Source organism: Onychostoma macrolepis, chromosome 21 (genome assembly GCF_012432095.1).
Source record: "Onychostoma macrolepis isolate SWU-2019 chromosome 21, ASM1243209v1, whole genome shotgun sequence".
In the NCBI taxonomy this organism is placed as follows: domain Eukaryota; kingdom Metazoa; phylum Chordata; class Actinopteri; order Cypriniformes; family Cyprinidae; genus Onychostoma; species Onychostoma macrolepis.
The window spans coordinates 14,266,285-14,290,010 of NC_081175.1; the positions used below are offsets into that span (position 1 = coordinate 14,266,285).

Below are 23,726 nucleotides of genomic sequence, written 5' to 3' on the forward strand. Positions count from 1 at the left end.
AAGTGTTTTTTTGACCTTGCATGCATGTCAACCTGTTGTTGGGGACTCCCAAAACCAAAATATGAACCTTTCATAACCCATAATAGGGGCATTTTAACTGATCCAGAGCCATGGCTCTGAACTATGCTCTGAACTGATCGAATGCTAGTGGGCGGGGTCTATGGTGCGATGATGTATGATTGGTCGAGGTCTTGCTGGAGGCGGTCATATGCAAATGTATGACGTAACAGGCGCCCAGTACCAGTATAAAAGTTGTCAGAAGATCAAAGCTCAACCTGTCAGCTTTCAACCATTATGACATTTTAATTTGGAATTCCTGGCCACACAGATTCACACGGAGTCAATTAAGAAATGAAGCACAAGGACTTAGAGAAAGTGTGAAAGACTTCTGAAGGCATGTCATAATATTCAGAAAGAAGACACCACAACAACAGATGACAGAAGAGTCGCCAACAAGTAAGATTTTAACTATGAGATTTAAGAATAGTTATAAGTATAATCGGCAGATAAGTTACTTTTAAAGTGAATCCTTAAACAGGGCTGCCAACTCTTATGCATTTAGCGTGAGACTCACGCAATTGACACTTTTCTCACGCCACAAATCCATTTTCTCACGCAATCAAAAGTACCCTCAGTTAAAACTATAATAACAGGATATTGGCAAATTGCAGTTGCAATTATTTATAAAATGACTTTCTTGCAATTCTTTGTACATTGCTATTCTTGTAGTGAGAAGAGTTAATAGTTTTGCAGCACTGCAACAGTTATTTTCCATATTTTCCAATTTTTATATAAAAACAAAGTAGGGAGATGAGCAATTTTTTACTTATGTGGTCCTCAAGATAAGGGGAAATGATGCAGAAGTACAATGAAAGTATCTAAAGCATGTTTCCTATCATTTGAAATTTTAAGATAATTTACCTCTTTTAAAAACTAATTTAATTATCAAATTTCCTTTTCATATTTCATTTCTTAAAACTAACTTAAACAACATAAAACCAACCAAATTAAGTTTAAATTCAGTCTTTAGTTGTTTGCGTTTCTGAAACAATATGTTGAACACCAAAGTTGTAATCTTCTCAAAAACAGACTAAACAGAAAGTTTAAGTAAAAAAAAAAAAAAAAAAACTGGATTAGACTGAAGGAATAAATGTCACTGTAACTAATAAACATTTTAGTCAAAAGATTCCTGGCATGGCTTGCCCTTCATGCCAAGCTGCCACATTTCTGCAATGTTCAACCGGCCAATAGGGACTTACGGTTGGAAAGATATATCTGATTATAATGTGACGAAAAGCATCTTCTGGTTCTTATCAGAGAAGGATTTGGTGCACTTGTACATTGTCCCTATTAAATAAACTACAAATAATATTTATATAATAAACTAAATCAGTTGTGTAATATCACATTAAAGCATTCAGTGTTTATGGTGGGGTAAGTTAAAATGCTGGCTCAATTTACCCCACATCATTTGGCTCACTTTGCCCCATAGCTGCCAATTTGGAAAAAACTAGCTTGTTTACCAATTCAGGCTAATATTTTGTTAAATGATTTGCATGGTATTATATGTTGCTAAATCACCTATGCATCATAAATATTTCTTAGACCTGGATAAATTGAGTTACAGCCATTACATCTGTTATGCTAAAATTTTACTTTGACAAGCCAAAAACAGTTTTTAAAGTAAATGGGTGCCTGTTTCTTCTTTTCAGTCTGGCAGAGATAATCTGTGGTTCCAAAATATATGGTCACAAATGTGTACAGTTGGCAAGATACAAGATGCAACTTACCAACTGGCTCATCTTACCCCACTCTCCCTATGACATTAACTACTAGGCATGCAGATGTCAGACAAAACTCTGGTGGTTTATATATATATATATATATATATATATATATTTTTTTTGTATCAACAATTGTGTGTGTGTGTATGTGTGTATGTATGTATATATATGGTATATAATAAAAAAACAACCCCCCCCCCACTCCAAGTTGAACTCAAAAGTTGCCAGCCCTGCCTTAAATTTGTAAATCACATTTTCATTTATACACACAGCTGTTAGCAGTGTTTGAAAATTAGTAAGGTTTAAGAGCTGTGCTATAATAATACCTACAAAAGCAACTCTTGTATGCTAACTTGCATAAAGCCTTTAAACGAGACAGACATGCAGATATTTGGGAACGTTTTATTTAAGATGCTTTACAATTTAGGCATGTTGCAAACTAGTTAGATGCTATTTACATTTAGTCATTTAGCTGACGCTTTTATCCAAAGCGACTTACAAATGAGGACAATGGAAGCAATCAAAATCAACAAAAGAGCAATGATATGCAAGTGCTATAACAAGTCTTAGTTACACTGTTAAAAATGACCGTGATTTTAACGGTAAAAGACCAGTTAAATGGTTAATGGTAAGTTAGGGTTGTATATTACATCTAATGTTGTTAAATGAATGTTTATTGCATATTTCAGTTTAATGAGTCTCACCATGATGGTGTTAAGTGTTTGTGTGAATGACACTGTGCACCTTCTATATATGTTATTATTTATAAACAGCTTGTGATGGGCTTTGGTTCATCATGTGACTTTCTCATCACCTTCTGCATTTGGTGGTTATCAGTGTAATACAAAGGTACAAAACAGATTTCAGTACTTCAATAGGTTGGCATATTAACATTATATCAGTTAATGAAATTACGGTATTTAACTGTAAATTTAAGTTAAAACCGTAAAAAAAAGTAAAATTTAAGTTAAAACCGTAAAACCTAAGACGTTGCTACCGTATATTTTACGGTAGAATTCTGGCAACCACAGCTGCCGGTATTTTACCGTATAAAAAAATATTTTTATTTTTTTACAGTGTAGCTTAACACAGTATACGTAGCAAGGTTTTTTTTTATTATTATATAATAAATAAAAAATAAAACTGATTGAATAGAAAAAGAATAGTGCAAGCTAGTGTTGGAGGCCTTTTTTGCTTTTGTTAATTGTTTTTTTTAAGAATAAATTTAGAATAAAGATAGCTAGAGATAGAGGGTCAAATAAAGATGGAAGAGATGTGTTTTTAGCCGATTCTGCTCGGATTGAGTTGGGCAGATCGTTCCACCAGGGGGGAATATTTAATTTAAAAGTCTGTGAAAGTGATTTTGTGCCTCTTTGGGATGGCACAATAAAGTGCCGTTCACTTGCAGAACGTATTAGAGGGCACATAAGTCTGAAGTAATGAGTTTAGGTAAAGGGGTGCAGAGCCAGTGGTGGTTTTGTAGGCAAACATTAATGCCTTGCCTAATTAATTAATTTATTGTTATTATGCTACTGTTTTTGGTAGCACTGATACAGCCCCTGCTGTCTATGGGCCTTTTTTCATTTTCACACCACAGACATCTGTGAATACTAAACAATCTAGGCAACTGTCTAAAAAATATATACATGCAGACAATTACAGGAGTAGGAGTAGTAGTTAAAACATACTTTCAATGAACTTTAATTTTGTAAATTGTCTGTATTTGTTTAGTTATTATTACTTAATCAAAACAACCCAACTGCAGTTTGACTGATATTACTTGGAATGCGCAATAAGAAACGTGATTTCTGGGCCACGGGTAGTGGCTCCTCGTGGGGATGGGGGAATCGTTCCTTCCCCCCACAATCTCTTTGAAGCTCAAAGAGAAAGTTGACTGTCTCTGCTAGCGTTGGAGAAGATGGCGATAACGCTCTTTGATACGTTTGGACGTTAGACATGCATCTTTAATTGCATCTGTAATTTCATTACAACAAGGGAGGAGGGAAAGTTTAAGATGCCTAAAACCTGATCGAACATCTTGATTGCATTCAAACGCTACAGTGCTAATGTAAAAACTTAAATGGCGAACTGTTCTTGCGTCTTGTACAGTGTAGGTCAAAAACACATAAACGAAGGTCTTCATTTCACTGTCTCTTCATATTAAACTGGTTAAATGTAAATTAGTATAATCTTACCCTGTGGTACATTAAAAGTGTTGATCCAGGATTTTTTCATCTGCAATCGTGACGACCGTAATATGAGACTTCTCCTGCTTGCATTGTGATCTGTAAACCCACGCTTCCAAATTAATACCCACAATATTTATTTTAAAATCTTTTATATGTCCCTCCATGGCATATTTAAGTACCACTTGAATGGTGGTCCTTCTGTGTCCAAAATTTATCAAAAAGTTATAGAGACAAGGTTTTCACACTGACAGCTGACAGTTAGCAACTCTGACAGTTTTTAAGTTCTTAACAGTAACTAAGCCAATTGACCTATCGGTAAGCCCCGCCCCCCTTAGTTACTGTTGCTCCCTCGGACAAACAAACGGAGTTGCTCACTGTCTTACAATTACAGATAAAGTGTGAAAACCTTGTCCCACGATGTTTTTGCACAATTTTGGACACAGAAGGCCACCAAATAGGAATTAAATATTCCATGGAGGGATTTATAAAATATTTAAAAATAAATACGGTGGGTAACTGGAGGGTTTTACAGATCACAATGTAAGCGGGAGAAGTCTCATATTACGGTCAGTCATAACGATCGTGGATGACAACATGCAGAATCAACACTATTCATGTATCGCAGGGTAAGATTAAATTAATGTACATTTAAACAGTTTAATATGGAGAGGAACTGAAATGTAGACCTACATTCGTGTGTTATTGACCTACACTGTACAAGACGCGAGAACAGTCCGCTATTTAGGTTTGTACATTAGCATCACTAACTTTACCGTTAGCTAGTTTTAGCCAGAGATACCTTGCTAAAGCACAAGATAACATTAACTTTCTGTTTGAGAAAATGAAAACTGTAACTTAATGAGTGTATGACAACCAGAAAACTAACGTTTTTGTCTTCATTTGTATTGGGGTGAATACTTGGGGACATTTTACTGTTTTGTTTGGATTCAGGAAATGTAATAAAATAAATTCCATTGCCCATCCTCTCCGGATATCTCAAATCAGTATTAAAGTGCCCCAGGCACATCGTTTTACCATTTTTATGGCACAATCACCACAAAACCGACGAGAACTCGCAATCTTTCAATGCTTTTCTATGGCGCTGAAACCTAAAGATGTCCGAGTTCCGGTCCCTGTGCAACTGATACTCGACTGCTATTGGCTCATCAACGTTCTAGGGGAGGGGCTTACCGATAGGTCAATTGGCCTTTACGTTGAATTGGTTCCTAGCTCAGGTGCAGAACTCTGGGTGGGACAGACCAGCTGTGTAACTGCCTGTACAATTAGAGAGAGGCCAAACCCTGATTCATCGGCTAAACCCCGATTCATTTTGGAAAAAAAGACTTTGACGTAGTTTTAGGAAATGACAAAAAAAAAAAGGTCCCAGAAATGTGCTACAAGAAGTAATTTTAACAAAACATATTAATGTTTTATTGTGTACTACTACTGATAGTGCTTACTCATGAGCACATATAACAAAAATAGCAAAATATGCTATCAGTGAAGGGATTAATCACAAATTGTGCTTACTCTTGACTTTTTTATTCCGCAAAGAACTGTGTCCTTAAACTCCATGCAAATTCTGTCGAGTGTCAGCCAACTTAAAATCAATTGTTAAACTCCCAGTAGAGTGCTCACTTCTCAAGCATTTGCATGTGGGTTCATAAGAGACTTACATATCCTTAAACCTATTGGTTTTGGCAAACATAGTTTATAAGAATAATTTTATGTAAATCTGAATTTAATATGGGTCAAGAACTGCCTTTGTTTTTTAATGTTGTACTGTTCTCTGAGGTCCACTTATAATGTTATCAAGATTTTTACATCAAAAAACACAATTTAGAGGTGATAAGCTATTTTCTGTCCTGTTTTTAACCCCCCTCATCAGAACACTTTGTTTGAATAGGCGTGGCGGATTGTAGAATGAGGAGTAAACGCCCACTGCTATATGATTGGCTAATAGTTGAGTATGTTTGACAGCGTACATTCCTCATAGACGCACGCTGCTGTGATTTAGGTCAAAAATGCATAAATAACTCAATACATATCAAACAATCCGTAAGAAGAGAGAGCAATAGAGACCACTTAATGAAAACTGTTACTCACACTTGTGTTGTGACATTACTGTCAGACCCAATATAGTCGGCACAGCATCATCTTTTAGTTTCAATCTTTTTGAAAATCGAATTGAATTGTGCTTTGTTTGTAAATGAATCCACGGTAAAACGAAGTGAACAAAGGACCAAGTTCTTACTGATGCAGTCTGGATTTCACTCGTTCCTAACCCTGGAATCAGAAGGAAGGCAACGCAAACACTGTTTTTTTCACAACTTGGCACTGCACAGCGTCTTGTCTTCAGAACCATCTTTATTGTTTGGTTTCTGCGTAGACCTGCATGTTCGCCTTTCTCGTAAACACTGCATGCACAAAACGGTGGGCGAGGCTAAACTAGCAGCAGTGCAGAAGCAGGCGTTGATCATCTTCTGCAGAGGCAGCACTTATTAGGACAGTGCAATTAATTGCATGCGACTGTCACGCACATCTCATCAGTAAAGCTGGTTCCGTAATTGGCATTAAATCGCCATCACCTACTCTCAGATGGAGCGGCATTTAATACACAGAGCCGTAGTTCACTGACAAGCTATACAATATCGCGTTCAAATCGCAGATGAATTGCATACGATTTTGAACGCGATATTGCCTAGCTTGTCGATTTAATGCCAATTACGGAACCAGCTTTACTGATGAGATGCGCATGACAATCGCATGCGATTAATTGCACAACCCTAGTACTTATCCACATTGTATCTGATATCTGAACATATGGAAGAGACCATGGTGTAGCTTGACATGTTAATGGAGGCCTGCTGTGTCTCAGCATAATCTTGTAAGCACTGTTTGTTTTCTGTGTAATTAAACAGAGTGAGTGCCTGCTAGTGTTGTCTCTAATGTGTGCTGCCCTCTCTGTTGCTCTCTCACTTTATCTGTGCACTCCCGTTAAGCAAAAGCACTATCGGGATTACAGGCGATTCCTTGGACTCCTTCCAGCCCAACCAAACATTTAGGAAGAAAAAGAAGAGAAGAAAATTGATATTATAATGTCACATTAAATATAATTATGGGATAATATAATATAATATAACATAACATAATATATAAGCAATACCACACAAGTAGACATGAGATATGGCTGTATATCAGCAGTTCGGCACGGCTGTGATTCGGCCGTATACAGCTATATCTCATGTCTACGAGTGTGATATACAACAGTTCGACAGCACGAGTGTGTGAATACATAAAAAAAATAATGGATCATCTTTAAAAGCCCTCTTTTGTGCAGAAATACTTCCTTCCGCCACAGATTCAAATCTAAAGTTGACAGCTTAACAGCTGAGCCCAAGCCTCCGTTACTAATTCCAAAACGTCACTTTAGAACTAGTAACGAAGGAACGTTGCTTCATTAAAAGCTTATTGTATTACTGTATTGAAAGTGGTGTATTGTGTTTAGTAGAGTATTATGAAAGAGAGACTTACTGGGCGATCGTGATTACCTGCACCTGATCCAGCATTCATTCTTCAGATCAATCTCATATTCTCATTAAAACATTAGTTTGAATGTCTGATAGGCTTGTACTATCCTTTCATCTGTTAAGGGTGAATCCTGATGACAATGCTGCACGGTGTTGGCTGCTTACAAGCTTTTTGAAAGAATAATGTCCTTGTTCAAAACTGCGCTTTAATATTTTTCAATATAAAAGTCTTTACTGCTGACTCGTAAAACACACACACACACACACACACATACACTGTTTCCTGATACTAAATACTACTGTTATTTATATAAAATATTATTTATTGAATTGTAATATTTAATTAACAACAGCAGCAGCCATCATAAAAGTTGCTAGGCAAATCAGTTAAAAGTACAAAGGCAGCGCTCTGATATATAGCATTGAAGTTACATAAACATGGTGAGCTTTTGCCAAAACGATTTGCTTTGGAACAAATAATAGATTGAGACCAAAGACTTCCCATTAGATTTACCCAAATCGAAATATATCTCATGTTTAACCACTATATAGACATCAGAGCAGCGGTAAATTCCAGAAGATCTGGCTGAGGTTAGCCGCTCTCGGCAGGTTTATGAGGGCTGAATGGCCGCTGACGTCCTGGAGCTCACGTCTCCAAAAACTTCGAAGCAAATTTTCAAGTAGATGTTATCTTTATTAACAAACCGCATATTTGAAGTCCAAACAAGTACATTCTTACCTAAAGAAATTTTGTAATGCTGACACATAACTGATATGGTATACAAATATATTGCGCTTCCATTCGATTCCATAAAATAAAATAAAACACCACGATTGACCAATCTGAGTCAAATATCCCAGAGAGTCATATAATAAATACAAATAAATACCTAGTTTCATTAATCACCTTCTTCTTTTCAAACTTTAGTTGCATCGCCTCGTATATATAGTTAAGACTGTGTCTGGACTTCCTTCAACTGGTGTGACAATTTTTTTCTCTGACAGCTCTTTGAAATACTGTGCCATTTAAAATTTTTTTTTGACGTTTTGATGTATTTTTAACACATCTGCTTTGTAATCTAAATTAAACACAGTTGCTCTTGAACTGCATTGCACAAACAAACTCTAAGCATGATGATTTCTCAAGCCTTTAAATGCCTCCACATCAGGAAGTGACTGAGCTGGACTGGAGGCCCTCAATATGCTGGCAATTAAGCCTGAGCACCGCTATAAAGCATTAACCGTGGAGTCGAAGCATGCTGCACTCTGATTTATTGGCCCCTCTCCATTGAGAAAATGAGAATGTATATGAGATAGATGTTCCTCCAAGCATCGGGCCATCTAATGAGGGCATTCCCGCTTCACTCCACTACTGCTCACCAAGGCTCAAGCTTTATTTCAGTTATCTGGCTTTAGTCTGGCATAAGTAAAGCCTGATAGCTGACACATTAGAGAACGAATGGACCGTTGTTTGTTGGACAAAAGTGCTGCCGGGAATGTCCGGATTCTAGAATGCAGCTGAACAGATGTGCGTGCAATAACCTTGACTCTCTGTGTAAATTACGTGCTGTTTACAGTTATAATCAGCTTTGAGTGATTTGACTCCAGGGCACGAGCGTAACTGTTTTGATAATGTTCTCCTCAATAAAAGAACTGAACGATGATTTTTTAATGCACCTTGGCTCCTCGTGCCATTAATGTGCTGTACTCTGTGTAATCTTGTCTGAAGGCAATATTTTAATGAAACATTAACTTGATTACAGGCCACCCAGAATGCTGTCATAGATGAGAATGACTCAGGTAGAAAACGTCAGTAAACTAGTCATTTTTGCTTTATTCACAGATAAAGCAGCTTAAGAATAGCTCTGCTTCTGTTATACCTTGAAAAATACTGATAAATACCACAATAAAACAGGTGGTTAAACTTAAAGCCACATGACAGATTTGTCAATGACCAATCACTGATAAACAATGTAAAAATAAAACATTATCAGCACACATGGCACCACAATTAACATTAACTACATAGCATGAAATGCTCAAATGATCATGAAAAACATAATATAATTAAAATTTTAATGTAATATCATGTAAATAAATTATAATCAAATATGAATTCTGGGAAAATCTTTTACAGTATTTTACTGTAAGTTATGAGATGACTTGAGGTGAACTAGTTAAGTGTAGTATATTTTTTCACTATATATGGTAAGGCAACTTACAGTATTTTAAAATATGACATTTTTATAGCTTCCAACCTTATATAAAATAATTAGGACAATTTGTCCAAGATATCCATTAATAGGCAAGAACTATGACCTTGCTATGAATAATAATAATCTAAAACATAATTTAAATTAATTATGATTAAATGTGAATTCTGGGAAAATCCTTTCTCTTTATTTTTCTGTAAATTATGAGGTGACTTGTATTTTATGTTTTATATATATCATTCATTTTATGTTAAAATATGACATCTTTACACTGATGCCTCCTGCCTTTTAAAACAATTAGGACACTTTTTCCAAGATATGTATTAATGAACAAGAACTATCAACCAGACTACTGTCCTACTAAACTGACACACATTGTGTTAGTAGTGATCACATCAGCTAACATACTGTATCTAGTGCACCATGATAAGCTTATAGATACAAATTCATCATTCATAAAGCTAAGTCTACATTGGTTTCATCCATCCCAACACTTGCATGTCTTCATTTTTATTTCAGTTTGGTTGGTTGTGAAATTGCTGACAATATTGCACAATTAGCATATATTCCTCTGGGAAGGGTTTTATGATTAATTTTGTGTCACCAGAGATGACATCAATTCTACGCACTTTACAGTTGCACAGATAATAGTGCATACACAAGAGTTGTGAAATCTCCGCATAGAAGCAGCTGCTGTGGAGGAGGCAAATTGATGTAACTTGCAATCCCTGGTCAGCGTGACCATGTAATTCAGATGAGTAATAAAGAGCATGATTATGGAAGAGTTCAGATGGTCTTATTAATAAACGTCTTCCTACTCATTTATGGATGCTCATATTATACCTTTTAACGAATCATGTTGACAAGAGAAAAACAATGTCTTATCAAAATATTTATGACCCCATAAAAAGTAAAATTATGGCTAGTGGTAAAATGAAATGTAAGTAATAATAATCAGCTTTGCCATCACAAGAATACATTACATTTAAAATATAATAAAACTGAGAAACAGTTATTTTAAATTGTAATGATAATTCACAGTATAGCCCCGTTTCCACCGCAGGAAATTTCCCCAGGAACTAGGGACTTTGGGCCGGTACTTGGTGCGTTTCCGCAGCAGGAACCAGGATCTAAATAAAGTTCTGGGTAAAAATTTGCCTCTTAGAAAGTCCCTGCTCGCGAGGTAGGCTAGTACTTTTTCAAAGGTCCGGAACTTTCGGGGGTTGGACTTGGGCGCTGAACATGGTTGAGTTCACGCAGCGTTGAGTTCATTTCAAGCACCATATATTCGCATATTTAAAAAATATGGGGCAAGAGACTGTACGACATTCACGTTACATGACTTGACTGATTTTTACATAGAGAGGGTGACAGCGCACCACATTAAAAGAAATGATTCATGTTTTCATAACCGCTGGCCAAATTCAAAAACTAAAACTAAAATTAAAACATCTTTGAGAGCAAGGGGGCCCCCTGGTGTTTCGGGGACCCTAAGCTGCTTGTTTATTCTGCTTATAGAGAGGATCGGCTCTGGCAGTTTATGACTGTTTTTACTGTATTTTTGATCAAATAATTACTTTTTTGAGACTTTTTTGTTCAAAAACATAAAATAGTGTAATTATTCCACACTTTTAAACACTTTAATGGAAAATATATAACAAACAAATAAATGAATGACAAAATAAAATTTGGCCTTTTAAAACAACTTTGGCCTCATGACTTCCTTCAAATGGCCTTTTCATTTTTTTCCTCCAGGGTAAAAAGATTCACATTACACTCCCTAATATGTTAATGATGGCATATGCCATATGAAATAACTGTGGATGTCTTCTGAAGTGTTAAGACCGGTCTGTCGCTCTCATAGGTCAGTGAGATTTTGGCAGTGTAACTTCAACACTGTTCCTGGACCAGCTGTCAGGTGGCCAATAAAGGAAAAAAAAGCTACGTGACAAGCAAATTACGAAAGCAATCTCATTTGCTCAGATTGATACATTTTGTTGTCAGCAATGAGGATTTAAAACATACTGTATCTCAATAGATTCATAACACAAATACAGTTTTTAGAGAAAAGAGACTAGAATGGATCAAAAGGAATAAATCTGGGCTATTTATCTTCCATTACTGGATTACACAAATGGAGAGAATTGGTCTTTTTTTGTACTAGCAGAGAGCACAGGAATGCTGAAATGGCAAGAATACCAATTTTTAATACAATATTTTAAGGAGAAATAATGGCAAACCGTTTTCTGAATGCAATGCACTTGGTTGTTGAGCATTACTAAAGACTTTAAAAGCTGTCTGGCGAGAGGACAGCTCAGTTCAATTACATAGTTCAGTGGCCCAGAGCGACCAAACAAGTTCTACCTCAGTGACGGGGCTGGATTTAGATACAGCTTAAAATCTTGCTGTTGGATTCTTCAGCTTTAAAACTACTCTCATCTTCATTCCTGAAACAACCAACGTTTCAAACTCTTCTGTTGCAGTTTGAGCATCCAACTCATGTGGTGACGTGTATGTATCTATCTGAGCTTGACTGACGGCAGTGAGCAACACTTTTGGCTGAGGCCTGGTGCAAACCCCTGTCTGGTGGGAGAGAGAGTCAGGATGAATGTTCTAGTGTGTCACTCAGTACTTGACTCCTGATATCTCTATGAGAGCTGCAAGCAGGGTTAACCTGGTCCCAACTGGCCATTCTTTGACTGTCGGTCCAGAAAGTATTTCTTCATTCAGTCGGCCCTTTCTAGCACAGGGGAGAATTATATTTAGAGCGTCTCACACATGTCCCTTTGTGTAATCTCTCTGAGGTGCAAACTCAATGAACAGTTATTTAGAGCTCAATTTGCTGACTCACTCTAGAATATAAAGGGTACTTTATAAGCGGTAATTCACATTTTAATTAACCTAAAGATTAATTTTAGAACATAATGATTAGTATTCGAACAAAACATCTTCCAGAAGACACATTTAAGAACAATTGTGGTATTACAAAAGTAATAAAAGGATAACTCTGTTAAAAGCACTGTTGGCATTTTTGTCTGCACATGTGAAATCTATTGAACCCAGTAACTTAAGAATAAAAATAATAATAAAAAGTGACAGTATGACTTAATATTTCACAGTGTGACTTTATATCATGCACCTAGACTTTATCTAGCACTTACAAATTTATAACTTCCAATTTGACCTTAATATCTCACAATGTGTCATATCTTAAAATTGCAACTTTCTAATTGGAACTTTATATCTTACACATATACTTTATCTTGCAATTGCTACTTTATACTTTGCAGTCTGGTCTTTATATCTCACAAATGAAATTGTATATCTCACAAATGAAATTGTATATCTCACAATGTTAGTTAAAATTGCAAATTTATATCTGACACCCAGACTTAAACTGACACTACAGCCTCATATCTTGCAATTTGGCCTTTATGACTTCAAAAGGAAACTTTATATCTCAAAATGTGACTTTAAATCTCAAAATTGCAAATTTGTTACTAGTAATCACAACTTTATAATTCTCAGGTTCAACTTTATATCTTTCACCTATAGACTTCATCTAGCAATTACGACTTTATATCTTTATATCTCAAAAGCGAAACTTTGCGACTTTATATCGCACACTTGTGACTCACACATTAGGCTTGTTTGAGATGCGCCTCGCCTCGCCTGAAATGTAGGCGAGAGTAGGCGTCTGCAGTGAGGGGAGGAGTGAAATAAGCGCAGTCAAGACGGACAGTTCTGACCTCTCGAAGTGGAACAGATACCAACGAGATCAAAGGCAGATATCGCGTTATTCTCACTCATATGCTGTGCTGCTGATAAACATGATATAATTTCAGTTCTGTTGCTTTTATATGAATATAAATATGATGAACAAGACACTCTTGGTATTTAATTCCATACGAAAGGCGTATTTATCATCCATTTTTATTTTAATTCAAACATGTATTTTAGATTTTTATAGAAAATATGACAACAATCACATATCTCACCCAGAGATCGCACTGTCATAGTGTTTGGGAATATTCATGCACAATTTAAATACATAATAGCATGAAATCAGATTTAAAAAATAAAACATTTTAGAAGAGAACGCAGCATCATGGTTGTCTGAACCAATGAGCATTCAGCTGTGTCTTCAGTCAGTCGTTTCCCATCATGCTTTTGATCAGCGCAGTCGGTGGAGAGCAACTTCACGCGACTGCTCAATCCGACACAGCCGCCTCGCCGTCGCAAGAGTTTTTTGGCACACGTCAGCATGACATCAGAGCAAGGCGGACGTAACTCGGACACTTGTGTTGATTGGTGTCAGATTGGTGATTGGTTCTAACCGGCATGCATCTCGCGGCGATCACCGGTGATCGGTTCTGCGCAGATTTTGCTCATCTCAAACAAGCCTATTGTCAGGGATCAGTCACCATCACAACAGTCACCACCCAGCACAATCACCCAATCACAATCACCTGACTTCTGATTGCACGCACCTTCTGACACCAATCAACACCAGTATATACACACACACACTTCCATACCCCACATGGGTCTACCGTTCACTAGATGGACAGCTCTGGACTTACTCTACGATCCTGACTTACCTCTAAGCGTACCCATTGGCTTCCTTGCTGATTCTCCCTCAAAGCCTTTGACCACTGATCTGAACCTGCAAACAAAGACACGACATCAACCACAGCTAAGCAATCTGAACTCCACTTTCACTTGCTCACTCACCTGCTTTTGATCACTCCCGATCCTGATTCCCCGAATCCCTTCAATAAACCTGTTTGTTATGACTCACCAGTTGTGTTACCATGCTTTGTGACACATATACTTTACATTACAATTTAGCTTTGTAGCTCACAAATTAATCTTTATATTTACAAATGAGACATTAGATCTCCCAACTGCAACTTTGTTTGTCAATACTTCTTTGGAGGGAGGAGTTTTGGTGTGAAGGCGTTGTATTGTTCAGAACTTTTGAGTTTTTAATCCTTTTTTTAAAACACGTCTTAAATGCTTATGCCCAGAGTACAAAAACTTTGTCATAGTTTGACGCATCTCTGAACAAGATGTTTGGAGAGGCTGTTCTCTTCCAAATAAACCTTGGCCGAGTGGTTTGATCATCATGACTCTGAGTGACACATTCGCAGCACAGTCTGTCGACAGTATGTCCATCACACATGCCGTGCCTGGCTCCACTAACCTTTAACTAAGTCAGAAGTGTGGGATCTCAAATCGCACCTCAGACCTGACAGCAAAAACAAAGTTTGAAACATTAATTGATCTTTAAAGGGTCATATAATGGTACATGCACTTTTACAAGTTGATTGTACTGAAATGTGTGTTAGCAGTGCCTGTACACAACCATCATAAAATGATAAAAATCCATCCAGTGTTTTTTTTTTAATCTCCTTATTTGTTTTACCCTGTCTCAAATCAAGCCGTTCGACCGTGTGACGCCACACGGTCGGACGCCCCTCCCACGATGGTTGATTGACAGCAGTGTTTCAACACAGACCCGCCCTTGCTCGTGAGCGAGCTGTCAATCATAGTCCGCGCGTCATTGTTGATATACGCTGGAGCTGTCTATGAGCAGAATGGCGTCTAAGCGATTGTGGTGTTCTGTTCTCGGGTGCAATAATGAACACAGCAGTCATTTTGATGTTCCTAAGTCCGAACCGCTGAAGACACAGTGGCTGAGTTTTGCTTTTGAAGGAATATTCCCCACGAGCAACGTCAATGTTTTCATGTTTGCGCGAATCATTTTCACCAGACTGCTTTATAAATGAAGGTCAGTATAAAGCTGGTTTTGCTAAGAAGCTGCTCCTGAAAAAGAATCGGCACCAACTATTCGTGTTCCTGCTGAACCTCCAGAAGAAGTGAGTGTAACGTTTAATTAACCTTTATATTAATCTTTATATTAATCTTTGCAAATCGCTAGCACGCTTCACGATGTATGTGGCTAATGTTTACATTCAGGGTACATGCATGTTTTCTATTCTGACGTTCTCAATATAATTAATAATCCCACGTTTATAATGAACAAAACGTTATGGTTATTGTGTTATTACAAACTGTGTACGCAGGTATTAAAGTTAACATGATAACACTACACTAAGCTTACTTTTGTAGATGGTTTATAACGGTGTCTGTTAAGAAGTAATGTAAAAAATTTAAATAAATAAAAAACAGTTATAACTGCATGAAAATTAATGGTTTCCGCCCTGAGAGTTGTACCTAACACTGCATAGATAACGTTACGCATCACTGACAAGCCTACATTTACCGAATTTATTTTTCATGACCATTAGCTGTAACATCAATCTGTCAATGAACTAACGTATCAGTAAACACATAGCGTTCGTATCTCACTACTCTACCTGACAGTACACACAAAAATAGATAAAAGTGACATTACGTTAACCAACCATCCAGAAACGTCCCGTTCGAGCCTTAATTGTCGAACTTCTTCGGGGCCGTCATCCTGTTCCGGGTCCGACTCCGGTACTAATTGATACGGTTGCACAGTATCCTCAGAGACTCCCGCTGCCATTCTTCAAAATATACCCTCAACTGTTGTCAAGGCAACACTCCACGTGTGTTGTGTCAAAACGCCCCACAGAACAGAGGCGGGCGAGCAAAGCTCATTAGCATTTAAAACACACGCACTAAAGCGGTGTGCTGAAAACAGAGCTGTTTTTGAGCAGGTAAAATGAGTGTTTTCTTACAATACTAATGAGAATTTTTAATTAAAGTATATTACAAACTTTCAATTTAGACCCTAAAGAATCATATTAGCTTGTACAAAAATGGCATTATATGACCCCTTTAACAGAAAAAAAAAATTAACATGAACAAAATGCTTGAGAGAGAGTTGATGCACAGGAAAGATTCACTCTCTGAATGTCGTCATTTGAAGATGTATTCGAGAGTTTCAACATACTTAATGAAGTTTGTCAAGATTAAGTACAAAACATCTTGAAGTTACTTAAGAAACCATTTAGAATGTTTGACACAACTTGACAAGTCTTAAACTTTGCACACAATTGATGTCAATGTAAATATTGATTTGAAAGAAGTTGTCTCATTTTAAATCACAACATTTGCTTTCATTGGGTCGTCCTCCATTGTGCATTTATCCTTCATTAAAGACTCAAAGTCATCTCATGAATAAATTGCATATTTGTAGATGCTGTTGTTGACATGTGTCAACAAGTAAACTAACTCCCATTCACTGTTTTGTTACTCCAACAAAACAGCAGCAACTCAGGGCCTGTTTGAATATCAGAGTATCGCTTTGAACACAGCAATTAAAAATTAATCTAGAAACTGTAAACTGCAGAAACAAGTGTTTGTGTTCTTCTGAGGATCAGTGTGCTGAGAGACTTCATTTCAATATCTTAAAATAACAACCGAAAGAGGGACAGACAGAGCTGTGTTTAATAAGATGTCGACTTTAAGAAAAAAAAAAAAGGTTGGAATAAAAGTGATGAATAGTAGCAGAGAAAGCACTTAGTACAATTTCAAATAGCATTTTATTATTCACTGACAATGAACTTATTTATAAAATTTAACTTGTAATACCGTTTCACAATATTAGTGTTTTTAGTGTATTTTTGAGCACATAAAAGCAGCCTTGATGAGCATCAGTTAAAGCTTTTAAAATTCAATTCAAGTTTATTTGTATAGCGCTTTTTACAATACAAATCATTGCAAAGCAGCTTTACAGGAAATTAAGTTTCTACAATATATTTATAGTGACGTTCAGTGGTAGTAAAGCTCTTATATAGTGATGAGTGAGTGCTGAAGGTTTGAGGTAGTTGTGCTTCATCAACGCTGTCATGAATTTACACACCACTGTGTGATGTAATACAAAAACCTGAAACAGAAGATACTACCCTCCCCTCATTCCTGTCACGGTGCACACAGCAGGGAGGGACGAGGAACACGCAGACGATGATAAACTTCAAAATAAGTCTTTAATAATGACATCAGGGCAGGGCAAGACAAGGCAAAGTTCACACAGACAGGAACACCGGGGAATAACGAGTAGACCAGACGAAAACTAACTAAACAGGCAGGAACTAAATACACATGACAATCACTGATAATAACTAAAACACAGCTGGACAAGACTTAACTAATAATCACACTTAACAAGGACAGGAACATGACCAAATATGGAAACAAGAGGCGGGAACACATGACAGACACGACAGAGGACTGACATTACTCCCCCCTCCCGGAAGGCGCGACCCGCGCCGTAACAGTTCCACCAGGGAGGGAGGGGAGGGGAGGGGAGGGGAGGGAGGGTGGGCACTCTGGAGGCCCCTCAGGACAGACATGGACAGGAACACAGGACGGGGACCTCCAGAGCAGAACAGACAGAGGCCATGGCAGGGCTGGGAGCTCATGGCAGATGGTCTTCGTGGCCATGGCCACATTCTTGACCCGCCCACCCTACCCAGAGCTCTACCCCAAATTTCCTTGGGGAATCCAGGGGGTATCAGGAGCCCTCCAGGGCTTAACAGACAGGACACTGGCCAGACACACAGACAGGACAAGATAGGATAGCCCTCCAGGGCTAAACTGACAGGGACAGGACAGGGACAGGACAGGCCAGACACACAGACAGGACAGCCCACAGGAACAGGAAGCCCTCCTGGGCTAGCTCGGAAGCTGAGGCTTCCTCCGGGCATGACAAGGAGTCAGGGGCCCTCACAGGGTCCCTCAGCAACCGCCTCCACTTCCACGACAGGAGGGGCAGGCGGCTGGGAATGGCCTCCATGGCCACGACTAGAGGAGCCGCCTGCCCTCGACAAGTCTCCATGGACATGACAAGACAAGACTAGGTAAGTTTCATTAAAATGTTCCTGTGGGCAAGACAAGACGGCACTCCTGGCCGTCACGTGTGGAACTGCTCCACTGGGACCCGGGCCTGGACTGGAGTCAGCGGCGGCCGGCGGGCTTGCACTCCAGGCGGGCTTGCCATACGCACTCCCGGCGGGCTTGCCACACTCCAGGCGGGCTAGCCACACTCCAGGCGGGCTAGCCACATGCGCTTCCAGGCGGGCTAGGGTGAGCCGCAGGCGGCGGCGTGAAGGGAGGGAGCCACCGACGTTCGGGTTGGCTTTCCCTGTAGTCGGCGGCGTGTACGAACTCCCACGCCTTTACGTGGGCTAGAGCGGGAAGGACGAGCGGCGACTTCCATGCCGCGGGACAGACAGACAAACAGGAACCAAAATAAAAACTTTCCAAAAAACGAACAAAACAAAACGTGGTGAAGGGGCGCTGCTTACTGTTGGGGTCTGGTCTTCTGTCACGGTGCACACAGCAGGGAGGAACGAGGAACACGCAGACGAGGATAAACTTCAAAATAATAGTCTTTAATAATGACATCAGGGCAAGACAAGGCAAAGTTCACACAGACAGGAACACCGGGGAATAACGAGTAGACCAGACGAAAACTAACTCAACAGGCAGGAACTAAATACACATGACAATCACTGATAATTACTAATACACAGCTGGACAAGACTTAACTAATAATCACACTTAACAAGGACAGGAACATGACCAAATATGGAAACAAGAGGCGGGAACACATGACAGACACGACAGAGGACTGACAATTCCCTGCATTGTTGGGCATTTTTTCAGCATGACAATGAAGATATTCATTCTCCCAAGGTGAAAATCCTTCAGTGGACATGTATTTCACTCAATCTTAACACTATTGTGAAAGCTGTGGGGGATTCTGTAGAGACGAGCTGAGCAAAACTCCCCATTAAAGACCAGAGCATTTAAGGAAGTCGTCCTCCAGAAGTTAAACAGGACAGATGTGAAAATTTGTCATGAACTTGTACACTCAGTGCCAAGAAGAGTCAGAGCAGTATACTTAAGTTTTGGAGGACATACTAAGTACTACAATATTATACATTTGCTGAATTAAGTCTAGGGTGTACTCATTTCTGCAATCCTTCATTTAAACAAAATTGGCTAATTTACTTATCTTACAGAAAATATTGGCATATATTTTGTTGTTTTTATTAATTATGTTTAATACATTTCAATTTTGCCATCTTTCCATGAATTATATTAGTGATCATTAAGAAAATACAGCTTTATATTTATTCAGAGGGGGTGTACTCATTTATGCTGTGTACTGTACTTTAAGTACCCCTGAGATTTTAAAATAAATTTCAATAATTAGGTATCACATTTGCGTGTTCACGGTTTCTTTGATGTTGAATAATGGTTACATGGAGGTAAATAAAAATATTTCATCTTTTTTTAGTAAGTGGTTTATTTTAATTGCTATTTTAAAACAGTGCCTGTGTCCCAAAGTGCATACTATCTATCCTAAATTACATGTGATAGTAGTAGTTTTCAGTACTATTTAGGGCAGATAGGGTGGATAGTATGCACATTGGGGCGCAGAGAATGTATAGAAATACAGAGTGTTCACTCCTATACTTATGAATGGGAGAAACTGCAACACGCAATATGGAGGAATAGTCCCACTTTCTAAATGAAAGAGCCAATCGCTGATTGGAAAAGTCATTGTGTCACTTCAGCGCCCGTTAGAATCTCCGGTTACCATAGAAACCTGAGGCTAGACCAGCCGATGCGCATGCACAGACATAAGCGCATTATGACTGTGCATGCGCATTAGCTGGTCTAGCCTGAAAAATAAGCTTTTTAAGAAACAACATTCATGGGGCAATTAATTTCAAATTTTTGCTGCTGATTTGATGTATGTAATTTAATTGCGAGTTCAGCAAGCAGTTTTTGAGATTTCAGGATTCCCCCATTCATTAAGATAGGACTTGGTCTTGTATGAGCTGCCCGGAGGCATTGCAAATATGGTCGCCGAGTGAAGAGACTTTGCTTGAAAGGGACTTTGTTTTAAAATGATTTATTTTAATTAAAAATTTTTATTTATTAATTAATTGTTAGCTTTTCATTAAACTCACGAGCCCCCTGCCCCCTTTATGAACCCTAGTTTGGGGTTGCATTTGATGTAATACATTTAATGCACTTCATGTTGTAAATCACAATGAATGGAACACATTTTCTTACTCTTTGCATTTTTTACATCATTATGATACAAGATAATCCTATTTAAATCAATGTGATAAACAAGTTGTCAAAAGTAATCTAAAAGTAATCTAAAAGTAATCTGATTATATTACCTAAAATGTGTAATGTAACGGATTACGTTACTGACTACAATTTTTGTCATGTAATCTGGAATCAGTAACGGATTACAATTAGTAAGTAATCTACCCAGCTCTGCATATACATGTGTGTGTGTGTATATATATATATATATATATATATATATATATATATATATATAACATAAGTAAAAAGAGTACATAGAGTCTTAAAATTTTGAGATTAAAATCTGTGAGTTTTCCAATTAAACTTCTACATTAATTAGACAATAATTAGCAAAATGATGCATAATACAAAATGCAAAATACAATAATTTTTACTAGTGGTCTCAGACTATCGGATCTCACTGTATAATTTGGGTAGGCTGATTTGTATTTTATCTTATGATTTCTATACACTTCCCAGAATCTCTGTGCCTGTGGCAGGGCTGTCTCAGGATGTTTCTTGCTCGCCGTAATAAATCACACTTGCACCTTTGGCCTGTCAATAAGAATTATAGGACTGTAATCCAGGCCCAGGGGCATATTACTGAGGAAGAATCCATAAAGGCTGGCATTTGTGTCAGCATTATTAGGAATGAGCAGTATGAAATTTACAACCATATTGAAGCATCACCTTCAGTTAAGGGAAGATAGTAACTATGGCAATGCTAGAGATTGACACGGAGGACAGAGGTGGGTTCTGTGCTTCCAGCTGAATCACAACACAATGACAAAGATTTAGTGGAGAACAGTGTGTACAGTTATTATCCTGGCAGCAAATGATGATGTAATCAAGTGTTTCATATGCAGGAGGAGAACGTATCTTATTGCTAATGAGACAGGAGTGCTGCAAGTATACTGTTATTAAATGCTGAATAACAGGATGGTAAAAATAAACTGACAGTTCCTGCTGCTTACGAGCACTATTACACTCACCATTCATCACATAATTTTTTATTATGTTTACTGATGTCTATTTTATGCCACTGACATGTTTCTCATTTTCTAAGCAGTCCCTTAATGGTGTTCTTGCATTTAGGAGTTTCACACTGTTCAAACCTGAGTCACTCATGTGGGTTTATGTCTTGCTCATCGACATTTGTGTAGCCAGTAAAACTGAGTGTCCTTAGAAGGCATCAATCATTTTTATACATCCTCTGCTGGTGAAGCTCAGCAATTACATTGAAAAAAAGAGAAAGAATGGGAATAAAGCAACTCACCAAACAGCAAGATAAAAATGAGAAAAGAGAAAAATTCTTAAGTAGATTTGGGGGTCAAAACACTAGATGAACTAGCAATAAAATGTGAAAATTCAAACTATTCCTGGCTGTTTATCATCATTTGCCACTCTGTATTTATACTTCTAAAAGATCCCGATGTTAAAAACAGGTTTATTTTTAAGGTCCCTGATCATTTCAGTTTGATCTTAAGAGCTTGTGCAACACATGAAAGCACAGACTGTTTTATGAACCTGTCGCAAATGTAATGCAGACTCTGAAAAGGCTGTTATTGAAAGATGGGGCAGTTATAAACTGTAATGGACATCACGGCAAACCTGCAAGCTGGTGTGTGAGCAATGAATTACAGCACTCAGCTCTGCTGCAGGTTTCTCATGCAAAGGGATATTTACATAAGGTTCTTAAAGGTGCAGCAGCACAATGGCAATATTTCATATCACACAGAACTCACTATAAAATCAAGCAGCTTTCTGTTGGTCAGCATGGTACACTTAAATGACCAACTTGAGCGAAATCTGCGTAGGGAACTCTTTTTGCCTTCATACAAAACTCCCTATCGCAGAGATTCCTATTGAAATGACTCAGTTTTGTCAAACATTGGTAAACACACTGTAAAAAAAAAGAAAAAAAAAGTTGAGCCAACTTACAATTTTAAGGCAACCAGCTTCAGCAGATTTTTGAGTTTGCTTAACTTATTTTTGTGGGAGATCCTCAAATGTTTGTTGTATAAACTTAAAACGACAAGTTGAGAAAACTCAAAAATCTGCTGAAGCTGGTTGCCTTAAAATTTTAAGTTGGCTCAACTTTTCTTTTTTTTTTTTACAGTGCCTAATAGCACTTTAAGAGGGTGGAAAATGGTCCAAATACGAAATATAAATGAGACCCTGGACCACAAAACCAGTATTTTGAAATTAAGATTTATACATCATCTGGATAGGACAATATTTGGCTGAGATACAACTATTTGAAAATCTGGAATCTGAGGGTGCAGAAGTTCTTAGCAATGCATATTACATTTTGATATATTTACGAGGAAATTTACAAAATATCTTAATGGAACATGATCTTTACTTAATATCCTAATGATTTTTGGCATAAAAGAAAAATCGATCATTTTGACTCATACAATGTATTTTTGGCGACTTATGAGTGTTTTTTTTTTTTTTAAATGTATCTCAAATACATTTAAAACTAAAATATGAGACATTCTGAAACAATCCATTTTACTAACAAAGGACCTCTTAAAAATAATAAAGGAACAAAATAAGTGCAACAAAATAAAATAAAATAATTTTTAAAATATAAAAAAATATAAATATATAAAATAAAAATATAAGATACAATAAATAAGATATAAAGATACTGTAATTTTTAAATAATGATTACCTTGTTTACATATGTCAAAATTAATGAGCTTCAAAGAGCCATACATTTCTAAACTCACAATGTATACAAAAACCGCATGTAAAGAGCAACACAAAACACTCTCTATGTGTATACAGTACATCAACTGATGATCTGCAGCTTGACACATTTTCTAATTTGGCTGTATCTCCACATCATTCAAACTGTGTCCCCAAAAGAAGGAAAGAAGTTGTTTATCAGGC

At 37.6% G+C, this 23,726-nt stretch overlaps 1 protein-coding gene across 1 annotated transcript in view; it reads left to right on the forward strand.

The window, feature by feature from the left end:
* Positions 1–329: 329 nt before the first annotated feature.
* Positions 330–23,726, forward strand: part of igsf9bb (immunoglobulin superfamily, member 9Bb) — a 154,150-nt gene continuing 130,753 nt past the window's right edge. The window contains exon 1 of the mRNA XM_058758146.1: positions 330–456. Within this exon, the coding sequence (XP_058614129.1) occupies positions 435–456 (22 nt within the window). The 5' untranslated portion in view covers positions 330–434. The remainder of the gene's footprint in view (positions 457–23,726) is intronic.